This window comes from Cygnus atratus, chromosome 7 (genome assembly GCF_013377495.2).
Source record: "Cygnus atratus isolate AKBS03 ecotype Queensland, Australia chromosome 7, CAtr_DNAZoo_HiC_assembly, whole genome shotgun sequence".
Classification (NCBI taxonomy): Eukaryota; Metazoa; Chordata; class Aves; order Anseriformes; family Anatidae; genus Cygnus; species Cygnus atratus.
This window is the reverse complement of record NC_066368.1, coordinates 24,579,235-24,601,217: the sequence shown is the minus strand read 5'-3', so window position 1 is coordinate 24,601,217 and position 21,983 is coordinate 24,579,235. Positions and strand designations below refer to the sequence as shown.

At 52.8% G+C, this 21,983-nt stretch overlaps 2 protein-coding genes across 5 annotated transcripts in view; both read right to left on the bottom strand.

The window, feature by feature from the left end:
• Positions 1-1,980: 1,980 nt before the first annotated feature.
• Positions 1,981-16,101, bottom strand: DNAJB12 (DnaJ heat shock protein family (Hsp40) member B12). The gene is made up of 9 exons (XM_035541515.2): positions 15,946-16,101; positions 15,146-15,314; positions 14,064-14,209; positions 10,493-10,678; positions 9,578-9,657; positions 8,353-8,462; positions 5,524-5,696; positions 5,155-5,306; positions 1,981-3,838 (listed from the first exon to the last, which is right to left on the bottom strand). The coding sequence occupies exons 1-8, from the start codon at positions 16,076-16,078 to the stop codon at positions 5,185-5,187; spliced, it is 1,119 nt and encodes a 372-aa protein (XP_035397408.1). The 5' UTR covers positions 16,079-16,101; the 3' UTR covers positions 1,981-3,838; positions 5,155-5,184.
• Positions 16,102-16,293: 192 nt separating this feature from the next.
• Positions 16,294-21,983, bottom strand: part of MICU1 (mitochondrial calcium uptake 1) — a 96,976-nt gene continuing 91,286 nt past the window's right edge. For all 4 annotated transcript variants that reach the window (XM_035540253.2, XM_035540272.2, XM_035540305.2 and 1 more), the window contains 2 exons: positions 17,525-17,614; positions 16,294-16,520 (listed from right to left, as the gene is read on the bottom strand). In XM_035540253.2, the coding sequence (XP_035396146.1) occupies positions 16,360-16,520; positions 17,525-17,614 (251 nt within the window). In that variant the 3' untranslated portion in view covers positions 16,294-16,359. The remainder of the gene's footprint in view (positions 16,521-17,524; positions 17,615-21,983) is intronic.

The window sequence follows — 21,983 nt, the reverse complement described above, 5'->3', positions numbered from 1 at the left end:
TAGCTGCCCCATGGGGACAGGGCAGGCAGAGGGGCGTTTGGGGGCCCGCGAGGACACGGCGGGGCTGGTTGTGGTGCCGGCCAAAACCAGGCTCCCCTCTGCAGCACCCAGGCGGCACTTCAGTGATGGAGACCTCTGAATTTATTTAAATAAATAAAATTGGGATTGTTCTAGGGCATGGGCAGCCGTGAAGTGGGCGAGGCCCAGGAGTTGAATACAGGAATACCCACAGACACCTTGATTTCACCTTAAAAAAAAAAAATTATGGTGTCAGAAGCGGGGCCCCATTCACTCCCTACCTGCTGGAGGAGGATGCTCTCAGGGTGCTGCTGGCTGTCCCCTGCTGCCTCCCTCCCTGGGGGAGCCACCCCAATTAAAAGCTTGCCTTCCCAATCAGGCTAACGAAGTGGGGAAGGAACTAATGGGCAGCCCAAATTGCCCACACAAAAGCCACTGAGCACACCAAAACCTGGAGTAGCTCTTGCTCCTCCAGCCTGGGCAGGGCCCAAACCACAGCAAAATCCCCCCAAAACTGCCGTGCTGTGGAGCTGCCACCCTTCCTGGTGGCAAGAACACAGGTTCGTTAGCGGCAGCTCATTAAGGGCGCGGAGGCACCCGCTGGCAGAACCAAGGGGTCCGGCGGCTCAGGGTTTGTTTGCACTGAGTCACTGCCACTGCCTGGAACTCGGCGAGGGGAAATCAAAGCCTCGCAGCCCGGCTTCAAAGGAGGGGGAAAAGGAACGAGAGGAAATCCCGGCCCTTGGGAGCGTGGGGCTGGGCGGAAGGGGGGAACTTTGGCTGGGTCACTGCTGGGGAACTGGGGAAAAGAGACCCAAAGCAGGGCCTTTTCAATGGAATGGCCTTAAGGGGCCAAATTGCTCACTGGGGTGCTGAAAATAGGGAGGAAAACATGAAATTTGCCTCCCCCCATTCGATCTCCCAGCTCCCCATTCGCAGCAGGGTGCTGGGGCTGACCCCTTCAGCTGCAGGAGCCGAAATTTGGGAGGGAGAGCAGTGCGTGCACAGCGGCTGGCAGTCAGGTCTGGCTTCCAACCGACCCGGGAGAGGCTACAAATTGGGATATTAAGTTATTAATTTAATTGCTTACACAGAATGGTCTGTTAGCAATCTGCTAGCAGCCATTAGCAATAATCCCAGTCTAAATAGCATCAGTTTGTTCCTCCAGGAGGATTCAGGATGATGCTGGGATTTTTTTTTTTCCATGTGCCTCAGTGCAGGGGCTTGGGCCAAGATTTTTGGGCTTGCATCTGCTTTTCCCAATATTTTAGAAGCCTAAAAGACTGCTTTCCCCATTGCAGAAGCCTGGAGGAAGAGCATAATGCTAGGAGGAAAATGATGCATCCCCCAAAAAAACAGCTCAGGCTCAGATGGAGGAAAAGGAGCAGCTGAAAGCACAGGGCTGGGGTGAAAAATGCCGTTTTCTGGTCAGCCCCAGTGAGCTTTTCCTTCCTTTGCTCGCTGCAGTCCGCACACGGGGGATGAATGGGTGCCAGCTCGGGGAGGCTCCTGCGAGCTGAGGCAACTGTTGACTCAAGTCTCTTCCCAAGCACAATTATGGAAAGAAAAATACAACCCAGGCCAGCCTCGGGAGGCAAAAGAGCTGCAAGGCTGCCCTTCCTGCCAGGGTCAGGGCCGCGACCGTGTTTTGGCTTTCCCCTCTCTTTCCATACTCCTCAGTAACCTCTCCCTTCTCTCCATCTTCTTCCCAGCATCTTCACACTCCCTGCTTCTCACATGAAGCTCCCAGTGCTCCTCAAGCGCTGGGGCTGGTGGTTCTGCCTTGGTGTAGTCAAAAAAACCCAATACACTAAATAACCAGGGGGTTACCTGTTTTCTGAGCAGTTTGGTGGATGCCACTGCTCCCCTTCTCCTGGGGACAGCACCTCTCCTCCATCCTCATTTCCTACCAAGCCACTTCCACTGCTGCCCAGGGATCTGCACGACACCAGCACAGCCGTAGCCTTTCACGATATAAACATTTATTTATAGATGTACAATTTGATAATTAACTCTAAATCAAGAAATGCAGCTTCCAGGAGCATCCGTTAGGATCTATGCTTTCCCACTCATATTAACCATGGAAATCTACTCGAAAAATCCGAAGGTTTCGGTGGGCAGGCTCTGGGCGAGGAATGCTGTTTCGCAAGACATTCAGCACCTCTTGCAAACGTGATTTTTCTTTTAATCCCCCCACCCCATGAGCTCTGTGTGGCTGTGCCTCGATTAAGAGCTATTTCAAAACACCGTGCTTCCACCTCATGCCTTCCAAAGATGGAAGTACCATAAAAAAAAAAAAAGGAGGAAAAAGACAACTTTTAAAATCAAGTCCATGTTGTGGTAGCTGTGGAATAAGGCTTACAGTTAAAGGGAGGGCTGATGCTTTGCAAAACAAATAGCCAAAGACAGAGCACACGGACTGCTATTGCTCAAGAAAGGAGCCCAACTCACCGCTTGATCTCCCAGCCCTCGCACCCACCGCTGCTCTTTTGATCAGCTCCCCTGGGGTGCTGGGGGATGGCTCTCACAGGCAAAGCCTTTAGGCGAAAATTAACCGCAGGGGACGAAAAAGGATCCAGTTTATCCCGCTGACCTAACTCCGCTCATTCGCTTCTCAGACGGCTCACAGCCCTGAGCGCTCTCATCCAGGTCCTGCCTGGCCAAGCCGGCAAAGCTGGGGCTTGCGGCAGCACCAAGCGGGTCTGAGGGGACTGGGTGCAGCCACTGATGTCCCCCCAGCAACACGTCCTTCAGCAGATGCGATGCAAAGCTCCGTTTGGTACAGACAGCAGCACTTCACAGGACTCCCCGAAGAAACGCAGGCGATAGCGCGCCACGGCCACGTTGCAAACAGGAGCGCTGCTGGGCAAGGGATGCCGGGTGCGGGACAAAATAATTAACAAAGGGACACAGCTCGTGGAAAGCCCTGTTTACAGACTGAAAGCTGCACACTGATTACGAGGCTAAATTAAAAGCAGACTGAAAAAAAAAAAAAAAAGGTTACACACAGACATAAACTGAACAACTGATGAACTAAAACCATCCAGGACAATCCTTTCCTTCGCTGAATGCGGCTCCAGCGCTCCGTTGACCTGCGGAAGCTTCTGCCAACGCTGCAAACCCAAATTGCAAATCTGGGCAGTTTCATGAATTGCTTTTCGCCCCCTGCAGATTTGCAAATGCTTTTATTACAGCCCAGAAGACAGGCATCAACATCCCCAGCCACAGAGCGCCGCTGTCGTCGAGAAAGCAAAGTGCAGTAACCGCAAAGTGATCTTCAGCTCCGTGTGCCAGGCAGAGTGAGATACCCCGGGAAGAGACGCTGCCCGCTTCCCCGTTCGCCAAGCTGGGCAGAGAACAAAATAATTTAATCATCCAACCCCTGCATAGTTTAAAAGTACAACATATATACAGCTATAAATTAATTCTAAATAGATTATACTTCTTTTTGTTTAAAGTTTTATCACCAAATTGTCCGATTTCTCTCTCCAGCGCAGTCACGAGGGTCTCCTTTTGCTTCATGGCTTTGTGGTTGGGTCTCTCACCTTGCACGCCACGCGCTTGTTCTGATGGTTGTGGTACCCTAGGAGCAACCAGGCTAGTGGTGCCGGAAGGGGAGGAGGAGGACGGGCAGCTGTGTTTCCTGTCCTAATTGCTGCCTGAGACATCGTAACGGTGGAGATGGGCAGAGAGAAGAAAGAGGGCAGTTGTGCGTTGCTAATTCTCCGATTCCATTTTAATATCAGGTTTGATTCCTTAAATACAAAGTCCGTCACCTCGGCTCAGTGCACTTCACCAAGAGTCTTCAGGCATTTCCAGTCTGGGAACGAAAGCGGTAAGGGTGTGAGTCCCGGAGAGCAGCACGGCACGCCGCCACCCTGCCGCTCCCCGCCCGGCCCCGCGCTTCGGGAGGCTCTGCTCAGACCGCGGGCACGCAGCAGTGCCGAATTCCTCCTCTCGAAGGAAGGCAGGTAGGTAACACCGGGCTGGCGTGAGAGAGGAGGCGCGGTTACGAAAACAGGAGTGGGAGAAGCGAGAAAAGAGTGGTTCCAAAAACGGGGTGCAGGCAAAAAGGGCCAAACGCGACCCTGAGGATTTGCTTTGAGGGCCTTCAAGCTTTTAGCCACGCTCCGTGAGGCAAGGAGGGTGAAAACAAAGAACAGCTCCACTGCTAAACCTCTTTACTCGTGTCTGGAAGTCAGGTAGCTGGATGTCCAGCGCCCCCAAGAAGTCCTTGTAAGGCTCAGTAGTGTCCATACAACTAAAACTTGGTGTGGGCTTCACCTTCAATTTCTTTTGTACAGAAACTCTGCTTTCAAAAGGTTTTGTGGCTAGATGGGGCCACCCTCAGAGCATCTGGTAGGTGAAATCAGCCCAGATAATCGGGCACAAAAAGGACTCCAGCCTCTGCCCAAGTGTTCCTGGCTTTCATCAGCTCCCCCGTGACCCAGCACTCCCGCCTTCACCTGCGCTATCCGGCTCGCCCTAACCCCAGCTCTCCGACCCACCCGTCCTCCAGGCTCCGGCTCGGCCCCTTTTGTTTCCCTGTGAACACACAAAGCTGCTTCTACAACCTGCCGTGAACTCCAACCCTCTGCTTTGCTCCCCTCGTCAGGGGAAGGCAGAGGGGGGCAAGGAACATCTGTTTTCTACGGGTCCATTCCCGGTCACCACACTTCTTTAGTGCCACGGGTAACGACTTTTTCAATAAAACAGACAATAAAGCAACAAAAAGGGTTCATTTAAAGGCGGCGGCTGGCTGCCGCGGCTGGGAAAGGCGTAGCGAGATAAGGAAAAAAAACTTCAGCCAGCTGAGGCGCGCACGGCCGCTGCGTCAGGCGCGCAGTTGACAGGAGCTCGGCCGAGTCGCCAGCACGCCCGGGGCTTTGCTTTGTTCCTAGAGAACCAACGCCAGCAAAAACAGCGAGCTTGGAGAGAGCCGGGGTGCTGACATGCAAACTAAACAGAATTAATCTCCCAGGTCAGGAGTGCAGGCTTGACAGAGGGGGGTGCTTCCCCCCCGCTACGTGCGCGCATCCAGAGGAGACTCACGAAGACTTGTGCCTCAGAGATTTAAGTATTAAAAGCACTACTGCGCCGTGCTCTGCCGTCCCAGGGAGCGTCACCAGCTCGTACTTAGAGCTCCGCCGAGCGGGCCGGCAGCGACTATCCGTGCAGAGAGGCCTGTACGTCTGACAGTCTGCTACAGCTGGGGGTGCCCATCTTCTGCGCTCGCTGGTACAGCTCCGAGTCCCCGAAGTAGCGTGCCCGGTACAACAAGCCTTCCTCTGCAAAGGGAGAAGCGTGGCGTTAGGAGCACGGCGGGGAAGGAGACCCCTCACCAGGCCAAGTCCCACCGAGCACGGGGAAGGAGAAACGCAGAAGCTCATGGCTCGGCAGGCTGCGAAATGTGCCTACACGGTGTTAAAATACAACTTCAGCGTAGCCCAGTTGTTTTTTTCTGCAGCAGACAACCCTCTCTGCCCCTGAGCCCACGCTACTCACTCTGCTGCTTCTCCTTCCAGCAGTTATTTCGGAGGTTGGCAATGTAGTCGTCCTCCACGCTCCTCTCCACGTTCTTCAGGTTGGTGCCTGTGTACTCCTCGGCGAAGTTCTCAGACACGTAGTAGACGACTTTCAGGTGCTCTGTCACTCTCCTGTGTATGTGACCCACGGACCTGGCTCAGGAGAGAAGTCAGAACAGCATCAGACACCTGAAGGGCACGGCCAAAGCCTCGCGGCTCCTCATAACGCACGGCATGCCGTGAACCACATGCATCACCCCCATGCGCCCACTGCCTTGGAGCTCAGGAGAGGAGAAACCTTTCTGGTGGAAATGAAGCAGCAGCACAGGGAGGGACAAGCCGGCAGGGAGCCCCACGGCTGGTTCCACAGCTCGGGGTGCGAGCAGGCAGCAGGGCAGAGCAGAGGGCAGGCAGCGATCCCAGCTGCCCCTCGGCCAGACCTGGGACCCTGCGCTCTCCCCTGGGGATATCTGCCACCCCCAGCAGTGTCAGCTGCCCCCAGCTCACCACATGCTGCTGCAGGAACAAAATTAGATCCCACTCCACACTCGAGCCTGCACCGACGAGTACAGCAAGCACTTTCTGGAAGGAAACCTCTCTTTACCCTAACCCTACCCCCTCAGATTTGCATTTCAGACAAAACCGCGTTCTTATTTTCTCCCCAGCGCTCCGGCAAACCTAGAGACACTCACCGGGGCGTGTTTGCAAGCCGCAACACAGGACCTGTGCCCAAACACTGGAATCATCGGGAAAGGCTCCAACTGGAGACATGCCCAAAGTCTCCCATAATAAATACCAGCTGGCTGCTGCATCAAACACAAGCCTGACTCCTAAGCCAGGTATAAACATCAACTCATCCGGCTCGCCCTTCAGCCTGCGAGCAGGGTGCACAGGAGCGAGTCAAACACTCCTGCACGCTCCATCAGGGTCCAGCACTCTGGGACGAATGGTGGGTAACCCCACAGACCGAACAGCACCCAAAGCTCTCTCGCCACTTTTCAAGACCAAGGCAGTGCTTGCTGGCAGCTCAGCTCGCTGCTTTACCTGTCAGGACAGAGCCCTGAGGCCTCCACAAGTCTGTATTCTTCTTCTGTGTAAAGACGAACTAAGGAGGCTACAAAATGAGCCCTCAGAGGAGAAGCTTTCTGAGCTCACAGAGCTTCAGCATGCTGCTGGAGCATACTGAAAACAGAGGCAGAAGAAACCAGAAACCTGCTACCTGGAGGCAGACGTGCAATTCGGTCAGGCAGATTCGACGAGGCATTGCTGAGCAGGGTGGCACTGACCTAGGCGGGTCTGTTAACAAAAGCTTTATTTTTGGAAGAGGTTTACAAAGGGAACCGAGTGACAAGTGTTTCTTTACAACTCTGCCATTCTCAGCAATAGCTTCCTATAAACAAGGGGCACTAAAACCTCCCCGTGCCATTGAAACCTCACCAGGTTCAGCAGCTTGCCTGCGGCACGCTGGGTTCGATGCAGCGAGCTCGTTTCCTGCCAAGGAACAGCTGAGCTCAGCATTTTTTCCTTTGCCTGAGTGAGAGCACAGCACCGCCTGCCGGCACAGCACGCTGCTGCTCCAGCTCCTTCCGCTTCACCCAGAAAACACGACCGAGAGGCCTGGACAGTTCGTTTGCTTCTCTTGTCCAAACCCAAAGTGGGAAATCGGTTGGCTTGCTGCCGCCTGAGCACAGCGAGGCTCGGGGGTGATGTTCCAGCTGAGAAGACTGGGAGCAAATCCCTGCCTGCCTCAGAGCTGCCCTGCGCTGAGCGCGTTCTTGCCCCACAGAGCACCTCCTCACCAGTGTAAAACGAACAAGCAGAGACACACACGGGCTTAGTTTCATCGCCCTCAGCCACAGAAGTGACATCCCAATACTCCTTAGCCTCTCAGAACGACCCTTAGCTGCGCCTCGCTCCAATTTGCTCTCTTTTGGCTCTAAGCGCTAACGCCAGAGTCCTTACCTTGAACCCGAAAGCCGAGCTGGGTTTTAGAGCATTTAATGTAATCACCAGCAAACACCGCCGTCAGTGAAACCCAGCAGGGCCCACGGGCCATAACCAAAGCCACCCTCTGCTGGCCTTCTACCTGCACATAGGAAACTTGCACTGAGTGTACGTTAGGGTTCTGGCAGGAGCGATGCACGCAGCCAGAAATCACTCCGTTCCTTGCTGGCACCACAGGGTGACCAAGAACAAAAACTCGTTTCATTTGTCAGCAGTGAGCAGAGCAGGGCATTTCCACAGGGTCTGGAACGAAACCGCACTGCTTGTGCACAGTAAATGTCTGGCCCTAGATATTCCATGGCAAGATCAGAGCTCAAAACCAAGGGATTTCTCTGGGAGTGTCTTTTATTCCCCCCCTCTTCTACTGCTCTGTACTAGACGTAAACCCAGCCGAGGCTTTTAGGACGAACAGATCCGAATTTCGTTTTTCGTACCCCAATTTAATTCTACATCTCAGCCCACTGCACATGGATCTCAGTGTACCCAAACAGCCCTGCTGGGCTACAGCTTCTCAAAGGCATTTACTTCGTCCCTTTCCCATCTAGCTGCAGGCTACAGAAGTTCCCCGTCAGAGCCCCAGTCCGTCAGGCCAGCGAGCACCCTCCAACAGACCCTTCCATCCCAAGACCTGCCTGAAAACAAGGTGGCCTTCTCTGACATGTGAGATACCTGGGAGCAAGAGCAGGAGGAGATAAAGCAAAGAACTGATGGGAAAAGCAGAGCGCCCAGCTCCCTACCCCAACAACGTCAGCCAGCCCTCCAGAACCCACCCCGCTTCAAAAGGCTCAGAGTAAGGGGTACTAACGGCCTCTGGCTCAGGCTGTAGGGAGGGCTGGAGACCATCATCTGGCTGAGAGCAGACACGATGATCAGGATGAGGATAGGCATCAGCTGGACAAACAGCCCGAGGCCACCCTGCAGGAACAGAAACGCACAGTGGAGCATTGTAGGCAGACCCCAGAGCGTCGCTCTCCCCCACTCCGTCCCTCCGTCCGTCCCTCCCTCCCTCCCAGCCCTAACACAGCCTTAATTCCCCTGCCCAACACAGGCAGCGGGCTCAGGAGGCTCCCCAAAGTAACTGGGAGAAGTCCGGCCGCCCACAGCTCTCCTCCAGAAAGGACAGCGTAACTCTGGAGGTCCAAACGTCTCCAGGTTTGACTGGAGGGGACGGGCAGGGGGAACCTGGTGAGCAAATTTCAAAAGCCTCACGCCTGTACTTTGTTTGCCTTCGTTTGACTGTGTGCCCCGTGAGGCTCCCATCCTGCTCGTGCTGGCGAGCAGAACTGGTTTTGTGAAAGCTCTCTCCCCTCCTCGGGGTCAGATGAAAGAAATTCCCCCTCCGCCTCACCTCTGAGCTCCCTCCGCTTCTGGCAGAGTGCGCTTCCCCCTTTAACCCTGAGAAGAACTACTCAGGAAGTTCTCAGTTTTTCTTTCTTTCTTTTCCTTTTAAAGTATTTTACTGGCTATTAAAAGAGCAGGGTTATGTTAAGTCCCACATTCTCATTTCTCCAGGTCAGAGGGCTTGGAGACATATGCAGACTCTGTGATGGAAAACCCCAAAATAGCTCAGGCTATAAGGTTTTTTCCTTGGTTAATTACACATCCCATCTCGCATAGGGAGATAAAAGGGAGAATGGGTACGTGTTGGGAGGAGCCACGTGTATCCGTATTATCCGAAAGCTGGATCTGCCTTTTAAAATTAGAGAATGAAACGAGAGAGGAAATGCTTATTCTCTGCTAAAAACAAGTACGTGTTACTGGTGTCATCTCATTTCGAGGTGGCACAGATTCAAGAACACACCAGTGTTTTCCCTGCTGGAAGAGAGCTCTGAAAGTCCTGGGAGAGCCACCAGCAGTAAATTACAGAGTGAAAATTCTGCAGGCAGCTTACTTCCCACGACTCCAGCTTTCTGTACCGGGAGGTGACAACGAGCAGGGCTGTTGCACAAAGCAGCCCCGCCAGCTCGCTGGCGATCTGTGTACTGGAAAAAACATTCAGGCTCCTGGCCCCCTGCGTGCTCTCCACTTACATCTCCCTGATGCTCTCGCCTGTCCTGCCTCTGGTGGTAGGTGTATCGCATCCGGCCGTTGCTGTACACGTGGACGTTACCTGCGAGCAAAAGGAGAACGATACAAAGAGGTCAGCGCACGTAAGACGGTGCTGGCTGGCTAGGAAGGAACCACAAAAGGTGGCTACATTCCATGCCAGCATCACCGATAAAAATGCAACTCTAAAAGTTGGCTGTGTACTAAAATGCAGGACAAGAAAGCGTCCGCTACTGCAGGCTGTCACGGAGGGATCCCAAAAAGCTCACCAGAGGTGGCTGCAGCAGCTAGGGCACTCCCCAGGAGACTGACGGAAGCATTCATACAAAGGAGTTTATTTTTTGATTAATACCAATTGGAAAAAGAAAAACAAATCATTTTGTTAGTTTTTCCACCTTAGAAGCAGCTTTTCCTCGTTTTAAATGTCAAAACTACAGCTGAAGAGGGAGACCAGCTGCAAAACTGCTCCTGAATTCTCGTGGGACTGAGCAAAAATAGCAACTCGCAGTTTTTACTGGAGTAGCCCTACCTTTCTGGCAGGCAGAACAGGAATGCTGCAGAAGGTCACAAGAAGCCTGTGCATCATTTTCGTTCGAACGTTCAATCCAACCTAGTAATAGTTAACATTTCCAGCATGCAGACAGATTGCTGAACTGGGGAAGAAGTTCATCTCTGCTGGAATTGCCTGCTGGATCCCAAGTTCTCCAAGTTCCCATCTGAATGATTTAGAAAAGCCTAGGTGTTTGGGTCATTTGTGAGGGAGAGCTCTCATCAAACTCGGCTGCGGAGAGGAACACCGCTCTCCAACCAATCCTCGCCCTGCCCAATAAATCCCTACTGCACTGTGACTGTCAAAAGGACGGGGTCCCTCTCAGGAGATCCAGGTTTAACGTGCTTACTGGAAGGAAATCCACCACCAAAGAACATGTTGAAGAGGTCCTCGGGGGAGATGTCCGCCTCAAACCCGCGGTGGAAGTCTGAGTGACTGTGTCCGTGCCGAGCAGGGTTGAGCTTCTCGTCCCCGTACTGGTCATATTGCTTCCTCTTCTCCGGGTTGCTCAACACCGCGTACGCGTTGCCAATGGCTGAAATATCGACAATAAGGAAGCAATTAGCTTCTTTCTTCTCAAGATAATGCGCTGAGCCCTGCGAACGGGCACGGCTCGCCTTCCTCAGCACCCAAATGAGATTCTCAAGCAGCCACGTCTTTGACAGCACAGCTCTTGTACCTGGCACGCTGCTTTGGCAAATGCTGGCAGAAGGAAACCACACCAAGAGACTCAGCCTTAAATTAACTCAAATAACGAAGCTGTGATACGGCTGGTATGGGTTCTGTGCGTGTTCCTAGAGAAACCCTCTCAGGTGAATGAAACTACACATTGCTACGCAAATACTGGCAGTAGAGCTGCTACGCATTTCATTTCATTAAATCTGTTATTTCTTTTGAACAGCTAATCCCAAACCATTCAGCCATAAGCAACTGTAGAGGAAAGTACGATTTCAGTTGATGGATTTTATTCAAAAGTAGCATTAAGTGCACTCGATGTCATAGCCTAAAACCAGAACTACAAAGAATTTAAGTACAGGGTACATCACTGAAAGAGACTTTAAGATCCCAAGTAAAAGCTGGTGAGGAGATGTTGGCTAAAAGCTGTGTCAGCGACCTGTGAATTTCAGAACTTCCAGGTTCCAGAACGAAGGTGCTTAATTACAAGGGCTGTTAACAATGCCTGTGGAACTGAATCCCCCCGGTTTCCCAGCTACCTCTCTGCAGCCTCAGCACATGCAGGGCCTTCCAACCAGACAGCCCGCCGGCCACCCGCCTGTTCTGGGCTCCTCTCCCTGCACATCCCAGCTTACCACTTCCCCTCGGCACCAACCCACCCGAGAGCCTCCGTACGTGACTGCAGAGCACATCCCTTCTCCTCCCCGTGTCGCAAGGAAGTGAAGAAGTTCACAGGACTGGGGCTGACTGGTGTGTTAAAGGCAGGAGAAGAAGCAGCAGGAAAGGGGGGGACACGTGCCCTTTGCAGGAGATTAACTCTAAGATTCAAAATTTTCCCGCAGTGAGACCGAGGTGTTTGGTTTCTTCTTGGACTGGAGATTTGGAGAGTGAAGGACGTAATGTCAATATGCTCGTTCTAAGTCTCGGTTATAATTACTGCACACACAGCTAACGTTGCTACAAGCCGGGAAGGAAGCTAGACCACAAGGACCGGCTCCAGCACACGAGCCTGTCCTTTCACACCATGTGATTAAGCAATGAAAATGGGGCGATTTAGGATCTTGTTCATCGTCTAGCCTTCTGCTGACCAAGCTACATAGAAACACCTCATTCCCAGTCAGGATTTTAGCTCCAAGTAGCTAGGTTCAGCTCTTTCCCCAACGTCAGCCAAAGGCAGCGATGCAAACGTGGTTCAACACAACTGCAGCCACCTGCAACCGCGGCCTGGGACAAGGTCCCAGGACAAGACCTCACGTTTTATCAGCTGTCACTGGGAAGACGAATGTCAAGACTTGAGCTAACACACCAACGTTAGAAAAAATTAACTCAAGCCCTCAGAGCGGTGCACGTTTCCCCCTTCACCCTCTGGAAGGGAGCAGCTGGACTTTGGCGAGCCCTGCAAACCAGCGGCTCTGCTGAAGGCCGGGAGATCCAACGAGACGAGGCTGGAGGATAAAGGGCACCTTGCTTAACGCACGACTTCTGGCACGTAACTCTTGTCAAAGCCTTCGGCAAACATCGTTGTTCAAGATTAGAGGTGAGGAAACCTGCCTTTCGCCACTTGGCGAGGACTGACAGATAAACTATCGGCCGGCGGCTCACGGCACAGGCGACGCAGGCAGATGGCTGCAGATGCTCCCTGCTTAACCTGGCCCCTGCACTAAAAAAGAGTAGCTGAGGGTCAGCTCGCTATCTGCCAACAGCAAGACGCTTATCAGTCATGGATTTAAGCCTTAAAAGGCTCGAACAAACCTTACATAAGACTTTTACTGCTGAAATTTGTCCACTCGGAGCTCACCCCTCACCGCACTCGTGGCAGGCTAGCCTTGCTCCCTGCTCCAGCAAAAGTCTCGGGCATCTCCCTCCCGAGATGGCCAGAATCAGACCGTGGTATTTAAATGGCTCAACGCTGTGAAACGGGCACAAGAAGTTCTGTGCTTATCCCTGTGATAACAATCAAACATCCCCAGCCTGCAGAGGAACGTGCCGTGCTGCTCCAGCTCCACTGCACCCACAGTGCTGCTCAAAATCCCACAGGCAGGTGCCACCCAGGTGAAAAGCCTTCGATTTGGGTACGGGCACCTAGGGAAGTGCCTGCGGGGCTGTTTTTGGGGATTACCGTCAGAAGAGGCCTCATTTTACTCGTGAGCGGAACAATTCCAGAGCCAGCCCAGGGGAGCACAGTGCCACGATCACCAGCCTGCTCCTTTATTTTCCCTCACACAGCTGAACGCAGTTCTCGTGTGACTCTACTGCATTTATTCTAGCAAAGGGGATTTTCCTGGCCCACAGGCAATTACACAACTGCTCACAACCACGAGTCAAAAGCTCAGCTAAGCGGGCTTCCAAACGCCTCCTGCTGAGACTTCTGATGTGATATGGAAGACGAGAAATAAAGGAAGTGAAAAAAATCATGAGTGCTAGAGAATTAGCCACCTTCCCTACAACCTCAGAAGGGTAGAACTACTCCCAGATGGACACAGATGCTTAAGCCAAATTCTGTACGTTCCAAGCAACAGCATTTCTTCTGGAAAACGACTCCGGTTTTAAGCTGCCTGATTGCCCAGGAAACATCCCTGCTGCACACGCAGAGGCCCTGTGGATCAGGCTCCCTGTGGCAGAAACGAAGCTCCTGCTGACCTTTTTGAGTTCTGACGGGGCTCGGTTGTACAGCTGGTGTAGTTTCACCCAGGAAACGTTCCCCTGGCATTTCTATCCAGGAATTCCATGCACAGCCCTTCCTGACGGTCAGGCAGAGCGAGAAACCTGAAGGTTTATGGTCTGCCTGAAATGCTCCACAAGCAGGAGAGCCTGAACACCACTTCTGCACATGAGTTCCCTGCCACGGAGCCCGTCCAGCAATATTCCTCCTGAGGGATTCAGTTACAGCAGCCCCGCTGTGCTCTCGGTATGTGGGAGCTCTCTGGGAGACGTGTTTGTAAGACAAAGGGGCTGCAAACACGACAACTGCCTCTGGTGCTGCACAGCTCACCGCGTTTCTGCCGGGGCTGTCCCTAGGAGGGGAGCACCAAGCACCTGCCGCGAAACCGACCCTGGGGGCTGTTTCAGGCTCCCGGCACACTTTGTCCATGACACAACCAGCTCAGAGAGACAACTCTGCTGACAAGAGCTTTATTTCACTCTGCCTGAATCATGAGGTTGTTTTTAGGGAGTCCTTGCTAGCCCAGCTCAGCAGCATCACCTGATGGTTGTGGGTAAGTCACGAGGGTGGGAACGCACGTTACCTTTAAAGGCCTCCGTAGCCCCTGGCGCGTGGTTCTTATCCGGGTGAAACTTCAGCGCGAGTTTCCGGTAAGCCTTTTTCAAGTCCTCGTCAGAAGCTTCTCTGTTGACTCCCAGAATTTCGTAGTAATCTTTGCACTGCTTTACCCTGCCAGGAGAAAAGACACGGGCAGTGAGTTCCGGCCATGAGAACTGCTTTGCCTCGGATGTGTCGACTCCGCAACGTCACGCGCGGCGCGGTTTCGACCAATGCTGCTCAGCGAACTCTGCTTTACTCATCTCTAATTCCTCAGAGGTGACCCACTTTTCTCACGTGCTCCCCCGCAGCGTGCCTGCGCTACTGGCACACAAACACTCCTACGGAATGACTCAGGCCAGGAAAGGTGGAAGGGCCTCTCCCTGGGCAGTGCTATCACAGGCGGAAGAACACAACCGGCAAACAACCTCCAAAACATGAGCGTGATGGATCTGGGGGTGCAGGGATGACAAATGGCAGACCAGGATCCAGAGGACTGCTGTTTTTTTGGCGTTCCCCCACACCTCCTCAGACCCAGTCAATTCAGACTTAAAAACTAACACGGGCTGAGCTGGAGAGGGAGCAGCAGGCACTGCCCAGGCCTGCGAGCAGCCCAGCTCACACAGCGTGCCCTCTGCTACAATGCCTCCTTCTCACAGGACTTGGAGGAGACAGAGTAGAGCGTGCTGGATTTGTGGACAAACGGGTGGCGCAATTAATCCACCTGGAAGCCAATCAGCCAGGGCGGTCCTTGCGCAACTTGGACCGTACCCAGCGCCTTACACTACGGTTATAAAGCAAGCGTGCCTACGCTTCGGTCCTGTGACTGCCAGCGTTTACAAGGGGTAGAGCTGGACGGAGAGCAGCCGGAAGGGTGCTGGGAAGAGGGGTGATGGATAAGTGTGTCCTGGGAGTTGCCAGCAGGAGCTTTAGGAGCGTCCTGAGCATCTCTCCCAGCAGAGCGAGGGGTCCTGCGGGGGGGTTTCTACTTGGCTGGGCTCTCGGCGTGACCGCAGGCAGCAGCACAGGGGGACGAGGCTGTCCCTGAGGCCCCCGCAGCGCACGCACCTCCTGACGGCATCCGCCTGGTCCCGCGTGTAGCCCCGCGGCGCCTCCCCGGCCGCCTCCCCGCCGCTCCCCGGCCTCCCCTGGGGGCTCGGCGGCGCCCCGGGGCTGGGGTCGGGGTCGGGCCGGGCGCCCGCTGCCTGCTGCTCCTTGTCGAGCTCCTCCAGGAGGGCTGGAACGGGAGGGGGGCGAGAATTAAAGAAATTCGGGGAAAAACAAAAGAATTTGGGGGAAAATAAGTAATTTTGGCGGGAGAAAATTAAAGATTGGGGGGGTGAATTAAAGATTTTTTGGGGGGGAATTAAAATAAATTCAGGGAAATCAGATAAATCTGGGAAAAAATAAATAATCTCGGAGAGAACTAAAAAAAACTGGGGAAAATTAAAGAAATTCAGCAAAAATTAAAAGAAATCCAGGGGAAGTTAAAATGATTTCGGTGAAAATTAAAGCCGTTCCAAGAAAACTGAAGACATCCAGGGAAAATTAAAAGAATTTCAGGCAAAATTAAAAGAATTTAAGGCAAAATTAAAAGAGACCCGTTGACAATTAAAAGAAATTCGGGGAAAATTAGAGAAATTCAGGGAAAATGAAAAGAAACGCGGGGAAAATTAGGAAAAATTGAGGGAAAATTAACGAAACTCGGAGGAAGTTAACGACCCCCCCCCCCTTCGCCCCCCACCCCCCGGACTCGCTTTCCCAGCACCCCCCGCGCTCCCCAGACACCGCGCATGCGCACTCCCCGCGCAGGCCTCCCCCCCCGCTCCCCGTGCCGTCGCCCCCCCGGGCCGCCGGCCGTGCCTCACCGCGGGCGCGGGGCGAGGGGTAGAGGCGCTGCGCCTTCAGCAGGAGCCGCCGGGCCCGCTCGGGCTGCCCGGCCCTGGCGGCCGCCAGCGCGATGCCGACGCAGCGCTCCGCCTCCTCCCGGTTCCCCTCCATGGCGCCCGGGCCCGGCGGGCGGCGCCGCCTGATGGCGTCACCGGCAGACCGCGCCCCTTCGCAACAGGCCACGCCCATCGCGGCGAGACCACGCCCCCGGCCAAACCACGCCCCCCCCTCGCTAGGCCACCCCCCCCCCCGTATTGCCCCGAGTACCCGCGCACTGCCGTAACCCCGCGACGGCGCCCCCCCAAAAAGCACGCAGCTCCAGCACGTTAGTTAAATCCGAGCTCATTAGGGGAATTAAGGGGACAAGGGAGGCCCGGCCCAGCCCCGCCCCGCTAGGGCCGGGGCAGGGTGAAGTCCCAGGCGGTCTCCTGGGCGCACTTCCACATGGCGCGCATGAGGCGGGTGAAGCCCATGTCCTTGGGCTTCTCCAGGCCCCGCATCAGGCGCTGCTTCATGATGGCCACGAACTCCTTGTTGCTCAGCTCGCCGTTCCCTGCGGGGAAGGGGACGGAGGAACACGTTACAGGTGCCCACAAACGCAGCCACGCACCCCAAACCCTCCACAACACACCTCACAGGGCAGCAGCCCACCCCTAAGCCAGCACCATGTACTTCACAGGGCAGCAGCAGCCCACCCCAAACCCACCCGTAGAGCTTGAAGTCCCCCTCACCTTGGGGTCCCCCAAGAGCTGGTCACACACAGCAGCTCACAGCAGTGTTTAAACCCCAGCCCTGCAGGAACAGGGCCCGACAGCAGGGCACCGGCTCTTGGGGACAGAAAACCCACCGCAAAGCCGATGCCCAGGGCATGCACTTGAAAGAAACTGGGCATGGAAGAAATCTGAGGGGCAGCAGCCCCCAAGAAACAACCCCCCCAGTGCCGGCAGCTTCCCAGATCAAAGGGAGGTTATATTTAATGAATGAGTTTCTCCATTTCAATTTTTTTTTTTCCTGCATTGCATCCAAATGCAAATCGGGGCAGGGAAACTCCACTGAAAAATACCAGGAGGGGAGCAGAACTCCCCCCAGCTCTGTGGGCTTTTGATGCATGCCTATAAACAGCGACAGAAAGCCCCGAGCTCTGCGCCTGCTTTTCCACCCAGCACCTTCCTGATGGCGGATTTGTCAGGCAACCACAACCAGTTCCTCCCCCCCCAAAGCTTTGCTATCAAAATATTTATCAGACACCACATGTGGATGCAAATTGGGAACATTGGGATATCCTTGGATTCACTCTGAGCTCCAGTCTGATCACCTGATCAGAAAACGCCACGGAATAAAATAAAATAGATGCAGCAAAGGCACAAGGCAGCAGGTGGGGCTGAAGCCAAGGGGACAGCAGCCACGGGGCAGGACTCGAGATGGGCACTTTTCTGTGCTCATGTGTAACTCAGCCAGCCACCAGCACTGGGCAGCTTCCGTGGCTGATACCCTTTCCCTGTATTTCTCCTCCTCGACTCTCAGGGCCGAGAGTGCCACGGGAGGCTGTTCACTCACCATCGCAGTCGAAGAGCGCAAACACCACGTCGCACACGTGGTCGGAGAGCTCCACCTTCGCCACCGTCCTGGCCACTTGCTGCATGGTCACTGCAAGAGAGCAAGGGCAGGCGGTGAGCGCGAGCCAAACCCCCCAGCTCTGTCCCCATCCCGTCCAGCACCAGGCTCCTCGGAGCCTTCCCCTCCCTACTGCAGCAAACTGGGGTGTGGAGGGGCTGTTGGCAAGCACCAACATGCTTTGGGTTCGAGATCAATGTTCAAAACCCTTAGGTGATGCTTTTTATCCCCCCCTTTGGTTACGAACTCAGAAGTGTCAGCGTGACAGCAAGCACCGGGTAGGAAGCTTCTTAACCTCTCCTGGTGGTTTGATTGAGGCAGGTCCTGCTGATGGTGCTGCAGTAATGAGACTCTGAAAAACTACTACAACAGGCTAGGAATAATAGTATTAATAAAATAATAACAAACAAGAGCAGCTTTTCCATTTAAGCAACCCAGGTCCAGCACAGACTCGGTGCTACCCAGCTCCAATGCTGCAGGAAGAGCTCGTGTGGTACCTCCCGTCAGCAGGCTCTGCAGCAAGCAGACAGGGCTGACCTTGCTGCAAGATCCAGAGCTGTGAAATTATTTCACATCCCATCTCCCCAGCCTCTCGGCTGAGCTCCTCAGCAGAGCAGCAGGCAGGAGCTGTAGGCATGGCTCTAGAAAAGAGCAATCTGTGGAGCTATCAGGCTGGCAGGGTTACATAGCAGATTTTGCTGCATAAAGGGAAAAAAACCAAACCCTCATGGGGCTGGATGAAAAAAAGCTAGGGAGAAACCCGTTTTGCTTTGTAATAGCATCACACAGACCCAAATAGAAGTGTCTCAACATTGCACGGGTATTCACAGCTTATCTACACTTGTTTCTCAGCTGAGTTTTTCCCCAGCAAGACCTTCCACCTGCCAGCTCGAGGTTGCAGAGGTGCTTTGGCACACCTAGACCTTGGGAAGGATAGAGGTTAAGTGCTGTAGGCCATCTCCTAGCCCAGGCCAATCACTTCAGCCAGCAGCAGCAGTCTGTATTTCCTCAGATGGCAACGCTGAATTTCACAGAAATCTTCCTTAGAGGTGCCGGACCAAGCCCTGACGCCTCTTTCCTCCAATGCACGTCCTTCCGACTACAGGGCGTCGCAGACCAGGTAAATAAAATCAAAGTGAACTACGAGTGCCATTTCTTTACCGTTTTGGAAAACGAAACAGGTGCTGTCTGGGGAAACACCTCACAAAACCTTTTCCCAGTTTGGATTTTGTGCTGGCTGCATCGATCTGTATGCAGGGAAGCCTCCAGGATTTGATGCCATTAAATATTAGTTTTATACCTTGAAAGATACCTTTCTTTTAAAATTTCAGGTGTTACAGTCTTACACTAGTTCCTTTAAGGAGCCATCCGAGTATTTTATGCAAGTTTAGCAGACAGCAGCTCTGGTTTTCCCTCCAGTGCCCAGAAGCACACAGTGAGCAATGCCTCACGGAGAGCTCACGAGCAAGGCTTGTCTACGTGCTGCACAAACAGGCCAGAGCCAGGCAGATGGCAAACTGCAGGTTTCTCTCTGAGATTAATCATTTGGCCAAAATAACAGGCTGATGGTTTATCTCAATTTACCTGAATGCTGCATTTCCTCCTGTTGCTGAAGTGCCCCTACAGCAAGGCATTCAAAGCAACCTCTCCCACAGCCTCACCAGCTCGTTTCAGCGACGGTCCTGACTTGTGAGGCTAAAGCAAAGGCTGGGCTGTAGCTCTACCAAGACCAGCTTGCACCCTGTGCAAAAAAGTGCAATTCCCACCCTCGCCTCAACGGGGGAATTAGCGATGAATTCGTCTCCCAGCCTGCTGCCAGCTGGAAGCCCGGGCAAGTTTTCTAAATGATGCTAAGACAATGACAACTGTTGTGGTGCCAATAAAAATCAAAGACGGACTAATGAATAATCTGGGTGTTGTTTTACGGGTCGTTAAAATACACTTTTACCATCCTCTTTAGAAGACGCTAGCTTAATTCATCACAGAAGACAAGTTGCCCAGCTCTAGCTGCTCGGTGCCATCCATTTTTTCCTGTTTCATTTTAAACAGCACTTCTAAAATCCTAATAATCAGTTTGCTACATTAGGTTAGCAGCAATTTATTTGACACAAACTACCCTTTTTTATTTCCTCCTCCTAATAAGATGAGCAATTGGTTGCTTTTCACTAAGCAACCCTACAAGAACTTGACTTTAGGAAGGGATGCAGCCCATTTATTGCCTATTCAATTTGTAGGTGAGATGCCCAGGCTAGGTGAGCGTGCGTATGGGGAGCACAGACAATTTAAGCATGGGAGCACAGATTCCTGCTGCAAAACCCAGGTGTATCGCTGCAGGTTAATTTGCAGCTTCATTAGGACCCCAGTAAAATGCCTTTCGTGTGGCTGATGCTGCTGGAGCACCCACACTGAGGCTTTTTCCCAGCTGGGCTTTCTCCCCCCTGCTTTACACGGTGTCAGCATCAACCAGACCTTGCCCTGAGACTTTCCAGAGCTGGTGGGCTCCTGAAAGAAGAGAGCAGCCCGAAACCTCCCCAGGCTTTCCTCCTCCAGCCACAGGACTCTTAGAGCAGTGACTGAGGCTACAGCACAAATTCATTAATCGCACATAATTAAACAGCAATCACACTGATTTACCACCTGCGTGTAGACCTAAATACTCCAGGAATACATACTCCGTGACCAGGCAGTTGCTAATTTACTGTAGGTCCTGAGAAAATCAGATTTGCTAGGCTATTATCTCCTCACGGCACACTGCAGAAGCAGCAGCACATCCATATTTCATGTGCAGCATTTCTTGCTTGTTTTTACTTCTAAATGAAAGGAAAAACCCATCGGGTTCTTTTAACTTTAAGCCTTAAGATGTGATGATCTAAAGGAAAGAGCACAGATGATTCCCCGAAAAGTCACAGTTAAGGAGGGCTGTGGACACACGCAGGAAGAGATGTGACACATCTGGCTCCCTTTGCAATTCCACTGCCCCAAAACCTATCCATGCCTTAATATCCCCACAACAGCAACAGCTGGGCAAATAACTTGCTTCTGACACATTTCATTTTGCAGCTGCCTACATACATCAGCTTTGACTTCTTAGCAGACAAGAACTTCCACTAAACTTAAAAAAACCCACTGTTTAATTAGATACCGTTGTTTTCTGTGTTCTCAGAGTATTTTATAAGCAGCACTTAGAAAAGAGGTTTAGACAAGAGAGGCACGTGTTTGTGACAGACCTAAGCAGCAGAGTTGGACTTTTTTTCAATGTACTGTACATTTAAAATAAGTTTGTTTTAATCAGCACGTCAAATCTGGTAACAGCTGTAATGGCTTAGCCCTCAAAGGAAATACGTGATGAGATGAAGAAGGATAGGGATTGGTCTGGTCAATAAACCACACCACGACCAAACACCCCAGAAAACACCCAGCTCTGAGGTTATTCAGCCAGCTCCTTGGCCACGCTCGCTCTCTGGACGATGGATTATCTGAACAGAGCTGCTCTGGAGACTTTAACACTCAGACAAGGAACTTAATGGGATCCCAAGGTCAGAGCCAGTGAGAAAATTCGGGTGCCACTACTCGTGTTTTAGAGCAGAAATGCAGCATTTGGCTCTTATTTCTAAACAAAGCCTCTTGCTTTTGAGCAAAGCCAGGACAGGGCTTGAGCAATACCCACTGGTCATGGAGACCCCTATGGAAGACAGTTGACAAGCTGTAGGAACTTTTCTTGCAATTTCCAACAACTTTTTCAAGTGCACTGTAAAAGAAGAAAAGATGCTGCTCCCAAGACTGGGATGAAGAAGAACCCCTGAATGCCTGGGCTCCGGCACCAGAGCCAGTGGTGTACCCACCAGGTTGCTCTGCCTTTGCACACATCTGACCCGAATGGTTCTGCTGAAGAGCAGTATTGTGCGTAGGGACATGGTTTAGAGGGTGACAGCTGGACCAGATGATCTTGAAGGTCTTTTCCAGCCTTCATGATTCTGTGTTACACTGATGAGAGGCTAGAGCTTGAGCTGGAAAACATCATATGGAACGTGTGGAACCAGGCAGAGGAGGCTGCAATTTGCTAGGTCCTGCATTTTGGCCACCTAACCTTACCCATAAAAGTGGCCTAGAAGAAAGCTGGAGAGGGACTCTGTCAGGGAGTGTAGCCATGGAACCAGGAATAATGGCTGGGAACAAATGGAGGGGAGATTTAGATGAGATGTGACGTGGGGAAGAAATTCTTCACTCGGAGCACAAAGCGCACATGGGAATTAGGGCTGAAGATGCACCTTGCTTCTGTTCTTTTCCGTAAAGAATAGAATGAAATTGCCTAAAAAGCAGTGTTAAAAATAAACCCGGGGCACAGGATGGGAGGTGCAGGGCAGTCCCCGTGGCCGAGGGGCAGCCTTTCTCTCTGGCAAGC